Source organism: Uloborus diversus, chromosome 6 (assembly GCF_026930045.1).
Source record: "Uloborus diversus isolate 005 chromosome 6, Udiv.v.3.1, whole genome shotgun sequence".
Taxonomy (NCBI): Eukaryota; Metazoa; Arthropoda; class Arachnida; order Araneae; family Uloboridae; genus Uloborus; species Uloborus diversus.
This window is the reverse complement of record NC_072736.1, coordinates 109,550,366-109,559,772: the sequence shown is the minus strand read 5'-3', so window position 1 is coordinate 109,559,772 and position 9,407 is coordinate 109,550,366. Positions and strand designations below refer to the sequence as shown.

Sequence of the window (9,407 nt, the reverse complement as noted above, 5' to 3'; positions counted from 1 at the left end):
AATTAAAGAGCACTTTGTTTCACAGAATAGTCTTGCTTACCTACCATGCAGTGGAGATATGTCTGTGTATTGAAGTAGTATTGTATCATAAGGACATACATTATCAAAAATAAAATAATAATTAGGAAATTATTTTCTGCATCTGGCGACCATTTTCCATACAACAGGCTGCTAACGCAACGATTGTTGGTAGCCAAACTTAGCAGTTGCCCTAAAAAGGTAACCAACTGCATTGCCTGAATAAAAATGGACTATACCATTAATTAAATCCTTATGATATAATCTTTAACTGTTTTACCTTCCGAATGCACTTTTTAAGGCCTAGTGGTGATTGTGATCGGAGTTTACACATCTTCAAAATGGCCAGGGTAAAATAAAATTGCTGCACACACACAGAATTTCGCTATTCGTATGCAATTTGTTCCAGAAGACAGTTTGAATGTCAATTTGTATGAATCGGGAATCAATCATTTTTTCACGCTTGATATGTAAATTGGATTAATCTGCTCTAGACCAGTTAATTGCTTATTTAAACCTATTAAAAACAAGAAGTGTACATTACTGTACATAAAGTAACACTTTTAACTGTTCTTGTAATGAGCCTGTCAGATGAGCTAATGGCTTAGGTAGAATGTGGAGAAAAGGGATGTCTTGACCTTGCTATTTAGATGGGGAATCACTTTCATTGAAAGTATCAGAAAATAGTCTTTCAGGTGTTTTCTCGCTTTCAGGTGTATTTCTTTTAACTGTCTTTTTGCAATGAAATAAAATTCTTTACCTAAAAACCTAGCCAATGTTACCTACCCTTGACACACAAACTTTGTTGTTGAACAAATTGATGCTCACGTGAACCACAACAGTGAACTCCAGGGTCCTCCCATACCTACTGCTATATCCGTTTCACCAGTTGGATGGGGCATGAACACAACTCTGTGTTTTGCCTCAGTCACTATTAATGAACACAAAGTATCATTGACCCCCGGGAATCAAATTTAGAACCCTCCAGTTAAGAATCCGACGCCTTGCTGATCAGGCCACCACAGCCTCATGCATGGACCACAACAATGTCACGATGTCAATTTTTTCAGTCATAACTCACTTCAATTTTTGCTTCAAAAATATTTCTCTTAATATTTTCCTCTTCACCTGAAGAAAGTTCTTCCACTTCTTGCTACTTTAGGTGCACTTCTAGAAGTTCTTAAATTGTCAACTTTTTTGTGTGATCTTTAACCAACTCCTTCAAGTGACACTATATGAATAGCGAAGGAGCTTACAAATGACAAGCGCATATTTGCTTGAACAATCAAGACTAATAACGAGTTGAACGAATGGCGAGTTCCACTATAACTCATTCTCCCCTTTCTTAAAGAACAAAGAAGAATGTGCCTTATCTGCTTTTCTTACTATGGATAAACAGGTACAATTGGACCATTGAAAAAATTTCCTCTACATTTTCCTTATGAATGCTTGGAACTTACATGGTGGCTGGTTTTGAGGCACTTCAATTCTGAATATTATGGCTATTAGGATGGTGCAACTGCTAATTAATGTATGAAGACTGATTATATAATAAATTAAAATTTAAAATAAGGCAGATCATCTTTTTCAAAAACGAAAGTACTGAAAGGGGAGGGGGGTTGCGATCAAGAGGAAAAATTGAATTTTCCAAACTGGAGCAAATGTTAAAACAGCTGCTTTCATCCACCTTCCTTCAAGCTTTTATATCAAGTTTCAACCAAAACAAAAAGTCACAGGGTAAATTTCCACCAAGGGCAAGGGCCCCACCCATCTTCCCTCTAGATCAGCATTTCTTAATTTCTTTTATTAGTGGAACCTTTTGATAATGCTCACTTTTTCGTGGAACCCCTGATTTTTCATTACCTGTTTGCAGTGGCGTAGCCAAGATTCTGTTTTGGAGGGGGCCCAGGTTCAAACATCAAACTCTCACATTAATTATTCACAACTCCAGAGCTCGAATACGCTACTGTGCAGTGATTAACAATACTACCAAAAAAGGTAAAATAATCCATTCCATGTGTTTCTTTGGAGTAAATTATAGGCTTCAGACACTTTGTGGTGTAATGTACTTTCAGAGGAAAAGAAAAGAAAGTTTCCCACAAACACGATGAAAAATTACTGTCATTTACAAATCTCCAAAGCAAGTTATAAGTTACCGCACTTCTTTTACCTTTTTCATACGCCATTAGACAGTGGCTGCAGCACTCCCTATAGTTTATTGGAGTTGCGAATTTGTATTTGTCATTAAATAGCTAATTAAGACATGGGCGCCCATATGCAAAATCGTAAGGGGAGGGCTCAGAAATTTTAAACAGTTTAGCAGGATATTTTCCCCATCGAGACAAATTTCAGAACAGATTAGAGTTATTAAAATTTGACATATTTAATTATTTATTCATTAATGGCTGAAGAAGAAATATTTTTGCAAAGAAAAAAGTACTAAAAGCAAGGAAGTTCTAATTTCCAGGGGGGGGGAGGGTTCGAGCCCCCCTCCTCCCTATATGGGCGTCCTTGAATTAAGACCCTGGGGTTCCACGGAACACAATTTAAGAAATGCTGCTCAAGATCCAGCACCGATTGTACACTCAAATCACTTTACTTCGGTACAGAAGTTGACTAAAGGTGTAATGTTTTGAAAAACTCTCTCTCTCTTATATCTTAAGTCCGTTCAATCATCACATAAAATCAGCAGAAAATATTCCTCAGAATTGTAGTTTTACTTTTACTCTGAGACAAGGCGCAAAAATTACACACATTTTAGCTTTTTACTGTTTATTGAAAAAGGAAATTATACACTTTGCAAAACTGAAATGAAGATAAACTAGCTATTTCTTTTTAACAATAGCGTAGCATCACTTTTTTTTTGCACGGAAAATTGATAATTCTTGAATAAAATTTCTAATTCTCAAACCTTTCTTCAACTAGCTAGAGGTTTCTCTTATTCTCTCTTCCTGGAAAGATTAAAATAAAATTAACATTATTTAGACTTTAAGGTAGAATTTGCATATAAAGTTCAAAATGTTGAACATGAAAAAAAGGGAACATATATTTCTTCCTGTTAAAAATTTTGTCCTAAAAGATTTATATTAAGCTGCACAGTACTGTTCTGACCACCATATCATTTTGTGTTAGCTGATTTTTCAAGTTAAGCGTTTTTGGGCTAAACATATTTCACTGTATTTTACAATACAAAAATTAACTTGTAATTGTAATCATAAGACTGCATTAATTATTGCTGAATGAAAAACATCTGAACACTAGCATAGAAGTGGAACAATAACTAATTCTTTCAAAGGCGTTTCAAAAAGTGAATACTATTGCCTGAGGAAAATGGCTACATCCATGACAACTCTAATATCATTAAAAAAACATTTTAATTGAGAATAACCAATAAGAGTATAAGTGAACTTTAAAATTCTTTGTATAAATATTAAAACAATAGCGTGGGGAGTTTCACCTCTTTTAAAATTATTTTTTAGAGCACATTAAGAGCTAAGATGCTCAATCCATTTCACAAAAGAAAAACCAAGTTTTAATTCTTGTTAACTTGACCATAATTACAAGAAATTAAGACAGAAAATTCAGCTGCAGAACTTTTTATTTACTTATTTTAACACTGAGTGGTAATTGATGTGACCTAGATTTATGTAACTAAACCGTTTTACAAACTATAATTTGCATGTGATACATTATTTGTATTAACTAATATACCAAGGAAGTTGATTATAAATACAACAATGAAAGCTAATAAGAGCACAGCTAAAATTTTATTACTCGTGAGATTTATGTAATTGCATCTGAAGCGATCACTAGAAAAATAGCCTAAGCCCAATCTTTGAATAAAAAGAAAATGAAAGTTTACTTGACATAATAAAATGACAATTCCATATAGAAATAACTTTTTAAACATTTAATGAATTAGTGTTTAATTACAACTATTAAATTCAATGAAAATTAACATTTATGTTATAAAATGAATGAATAAAACCTTAAACAAAAATATCTCAAAAAGTCTACTTTTGCCATTTTTTCAGTGGTCCCTTCATCCGCACATTGTGCATTCCTTTTGTTTAAGATGAGTCATATTCCTCACACCATAGTCCTAAGCTTTAGTGATTTTTTTTTCCCTTTTATAGTGAAAAACTTATTTTTGATAACTTGAATGCATATTATTAAGAAGAATGCATATTATTGCGTTAGGTTTCACACTGGTAAAATTTAAAACTGGAGATAAGCAAGGTACAACAACACCTTTTAGCAATTCAATTTTAGATTCCTATGCATCCGAATCAATCAAGGGAGGGGGGGGGGGGGGCAATTACTGACCACATTGGCTTTGAGAAAAAAAATTAAGTATTTACATCTAAATGAGCATGATTTTTGTTGCTTTTAGATATAATTTGCATTGATTTGCACACATACCTTAAGCACCTTTATTTTTAAATAAATTTTAGAAGAATAAATCTTTTTCTCAGTTATTAACGGATTTATTCGTTGCTTAGTTTTTTTTTAAAATTATTATTATGAGTCAAACAGGACTTTTAATTGTTACTACTTTAAATTCTGAATATCTTTTATGAGAAATATATGTTTTTTAAATATTTTTTCTCACTTTTCGCTTTACGGCTTCTGAATAGCTCATATAATCGTTACAAGTTAAAGTGTTTACGAGTCTAATACCTGAACAATGGCTTTTCAAACACATCTGGTATGTACAATTCTGGCTTATCATAACCCATTTCTTCAGGGGTGAGGACACCTAAATCATCCAATGTTGGTCGAATTTCTTGCAAAAGGTAAGGATATATCTCTTTTACACGGCTGCCACATTTATCCTGTAATTAAAGAAAGACAGTCAAATTGCTGTTTAAAAAGTAACCACATTATTACATTAATTAAATTGTTTGAAAAATAGAAATATTTTACAGCAAAAATTCAGCAGTCTATACACATAAAGGAAATATATTGAACAGCAAAAGAAAGACTTCAGAAACATACTAAAAAAAACTTAATAGAACAACAACAAAAAAAAAATCAAATTCTTATAAAATATTCAAATTTCTAGCATTTTCCAAAAGTAACTTTTTTATAAATCATACAATCAATAATTTTATGCTTAATTCAACAGAGAAGGTAGTATCTCCCCCTCCCTGGAAAAGAATCTTTAGTTAAAAAAATTGAGCCGAGGATCTAATGGAGCGTTACTACTGATATTTCTTACCTTGACACCTTCTAGAAACCTAACAGCAAGAGCATAATCATTTAATCGTCTGCATGCTTTGAGTGCAGCAATAATAATTTTGGGTTCTGGCACTAAATCCATTCCTTGCAAGTCATTCATAGCTTTTCGAATTTCCCATTCATCTATTTCGGGTCTATTGAAATATGCTTCATATCGAGCATCGAATTCATCATCTGTTTCTTCCCGTGTGGAGGAATATCTCAACATTTGTAAACCAGCTAAACAAGGAAAAATTCTATTAATATTTCTGTCTACAAGTTACAAAAAATGTTAGACAATACTTTTTCGACACGTATCCAAAATGCTGCTTCGTTAAAAGTATTTTTTATATACATTATTTATTTTACACATATAATAATACTTATAATGAATAAGTTATACTTTATATACTTATCTTAAAAGTATGTTTAATAATGGCTCACTATCATTTCAGTAACATAGTAGTTCACAAATACACTCAATACAATTTCATACAATTGAGGTATTGACAAAAGAAGTTTAATAAGTAAAAAATGCCGATTTTTTTAAAGCGATGTAAAAACTATTCAAAGCTAGCCTTCTATAAATTGTTTGTTGATGACAAAAATACTGTAAATACATTTCATAAATAAGGTTGAGTTCCACAATTTACAAGTATATAATTCCTATATATGAAACTTTGAAAACTTGGATACTTCTGCTATTTGGAAGAAGTAAGCAAAAAGGGACCATTTTCTGGAAATTGCCACTTTTTCCATGTCAATGCCTCAATAAGTTGGCTATGTTTTAATTGTAGTATCATAAAATACTCTACTGTGCATTTAATATTATCTGAAAATAAGGTATTGCATCAGACCAGTTTCCAGAGTTGGTAAAAAAAAAAGTTTTTTTGGTTTAAATACTATTTGCAAGAAAAACAATTAATTTTCGGAAGGTAATTAAGGTTCCATGTAATTAACAGTTATTCAATAGTCACCTTATACCTGATTTCTTGATTAATTAAAGAGATAAGAACAAAATCTTGTAACTAAATTAAATAATTAAAATAGCTTTCTGCGGGGAAATATTGATTGAAATGTTTGACTTGATTAACATATTAGTATGCATGTAGATATAGACCCTTTATGATACGAAATACTTCAAGATGTGGTTGTGATGCGGGTTAAGATAAAATATAATGAAGATCCAAGAAAAAAACTTTATAAAACCATCATAATATGAATTATTATCGAATAAAGGTAAAAGTTATATTTTTTAGCATAATCTTTTCAAAAGAACAATTTTCATATTTTTTCTTTCTGATCTTACACAACACTGATTTTTATATACACAATGTCGCAAATATTGAAGTATAAAGCAAAATGTACAACAGTACGTGATTGAACAGTCAAAAAATCGATTGCTGTTGTACTGACAAAGTTTTAAAAAAAAGTGCTGCTCTATATTCGACTCCGTTCTTATTTTGGAAAGACTTGGAAAAGATATCAACTATCGCTAAAACAAAGAACCAAATCAAAAATACAAAAATTGGTGTAACATGGCGTAAATTACAGCTTATTTACTGGCATACATGTTGCATCCAGCATTGAAGTTTAAAAAATATTAAATGCAAACTCTTTTGAACAAATAAATGTGTAGCAAATTCTATTTCAAGAAATTTTTTTTTGCCAAAAACTTTATATATCTTCTGCAACAGTGACTGAGTGGTGGAAAAGCCAGAAAAAAGAATTTGAAAAATGCAATGCAACCGTCTTTAAAAGTCTTCAACATTACTAAAACCAGCTTCAGAAAAGTGCAGTGCATATATTTTCGTCATTTAGATATCATTCATAATTCAAAAATTGATTAGGCTCTGGAAAAGCTTCAAAACTTGCTTTTTGTTCAAAGTACTAAATAACATAAAAATAATATTAATTTATAATGTAAAAGTTGCTATGTATTTATGCATATGTTATTGTGGTGTAAAGTTGATTTTATGTAATTGTAAAAAGATTTATACACATATTTCTGAAATGAGTTGAATACATTACATATACAGGGTGTCCGAAAAGTCCTTGACACATAACAATGGTATTTTAGGTTAAATGTGTCAAGGACTTTTCGGACACCCTGTATATTTATTTATAAATGTAATTTTACAGTTTTTGTTTGTAACAGATTAAAAATATTTTGCTTTAAACCAAAAGAACCGTTGTTTTCTCCAACAATCTTTAGAAAAAATTCATTTAGTTGAAAGCCTTGAACAAAAAGACTAGCTTTGAAGCTTTTTCCAATCCTAATTTGTTTCTTATTCAATATGTGTGGAGAAATCAATGTAAAAATAGATTTTTTTTTGGCTTTTTTTTTAAACATTTTTTTAAAAAACCACATGGTTTTTTTTTTTAAAAACCAATTGGTTTAAACCATGGTTAAAACCAACGCGGTTTAAACCAAACAACTCTGCCAGTTTCCGACCTTATGTACAGAAAATAGACGTGCTGGATTTTACGTACTACAAAATACCATTATTGTTCACTTAGCCAGCACAGGCAATCAACTCGTCAAAAATAATACAAGCAAACAGAATATCCGTTATGGTAACCTTTTACCATGAAGTCAATCCTCCCAACTCATAGGAGGAAATCCAGAAAAAATATAAAACTCTCATAAACTAATAAAGCTCTTTCTGAAAAAAAAAAAAGGAACACCTGCCATGGTAGCTTGAAAAAATTTGTTTTTAAAATAAATATAATGAACATTTTTATGTTAAAAGGGAGATATTTTATATTTTTGCAGAAAAAGGTTTCATTTCTATGATCGGGATTTTTGTAATGGGCTTCTTTTCAAGGTTAGTTTTTGTTGCTTTTAATTTAAAGTAATATCAATAGAATTTGCCATGTAGCTAAAATGTTAATTTTTTAAATAGGTGTTTATTTTCAAGCATCAACTATTGGAAAACTCGTGAATATGGCCAATTCCCGCACTTTTTGCTTAATCCATTTTTACTGTAATTATTTAGTTTTGATTTCAATCAGATCCTGTAAAATCATGGCAAAATATGCGAGTATTAACTTTTTCAGTGTCTTTTTTCACTGAAATCGGGAAAATGTTTATGTTTTGGCGAGTTTTTTCTAATACTGGTTGGGGATTTTTTTTTAAATTCTGTCCTTCATAAAAGTTGGCCCCCTATATTTTAACCTCATTTTTTGCACTAAATTTTCCGGCTTTTATGCAAGTGTATATAATACTTAAAATTTTTAGAACTTGCATTTTTTCTACTCATTCTTTTGTTTCATATAGTATGCTGTAAACTAAAACCACTTGGCGAGATTTGTGCACCAGCAAAGTATTGTAAACCCAAATATTGTAAGTTACCACAATACTACTACCTCTGTTTACCATTTTTTAAAAATACTAATCTAGATGAGTCTTTTCTTATTAACTGCAGATTGTTGGCAAGTTAAAAATTACATTAATTGCGAGTGGAACCCCAAGTTCCGGGTTATTAATCAGATTTTTAGCCACTGCACAGAGAAATGAGATGAGGGGATTGTTTTGATTGTAATGTAGCAAGTAGCTCATCAATTTGCCTGATGGAAAGCCTCCTAAATTTACCTTATCAATGCAAAGGTTATATGTCAGGCAACCTCCTTTAGGAGTCTTACAGGAAGGCAGCTTTCCCCTCAGGTGCTGAGATCCAAAAAAAAAAAATGACTTAAAAGTTTGTTTGGCGCCCTTCAACGCTCGTGAGAAATTAAACACCAAAACAAACCACTTGATTATGGCCCTGTTCAAGATTCCTTATCATTAAATAGCAGAACAATGTAAGTACAGTTCTACCAGATCAGAAAAAACAATTAATAAAAGCAATGTGGAAGATGAAAACCGAAAATATTTCTAGTGTACACCGTAAGATGTATAATAGTATGTAAGGTGTATATTGGTAAACGATACAAACCATGCAACTTATCTAATTGCTATTACTGACCTGGTGCATATCTTTTATTGTTGAGTAACATACTCGATCGAACACACTGAACAAGACATTTGCCGACATTTCGAAACATTTTAAAGAACTAATTTAAAGCCGAATTTTTAATTTTGTGCCCTTCGATGCACTTGGTGCTGACGACTCGAGCTAATGCCACGCTAAAAGAAAGTTATTAGGAGGTAAAGCACGCATGGAATA

General features: G+C 31.6%; 1 protein-coding gene across 1 annotated transcript; it reads right to left on the bottom strand.

Moving 5' to 3' along the window:
• Positions 1-2,773: 2,773 nt before the first annotated feature.
• On the bottom strand, positions 2,774-9,368 carry LOC129224715 (cytochrome c oxidase subunit 5A, mitochondrial-like). The gene is made up of 4 exons (XM_054859262.1): positions 9,207-9,368; positions 5,240-5,478; positions 4,699-4,853; positions 2,774-2,969 (listed from the first exon to the last, which is right to left on the bottom strand). The coding sequence occupies exons 1-4, from the start codon at positions 9,283-9,285 to the stop codon at positions 2,957-2,959; spliced, it is 486 nt and encodes a 161-aa protein (XP_054715237.1). The 5' UTR covers positions 9,286-9,368; the 3' UTR covers positions 2,774-2,956.
• Positions 9,369-9,407: the final 39 nt, after the last annotated feature.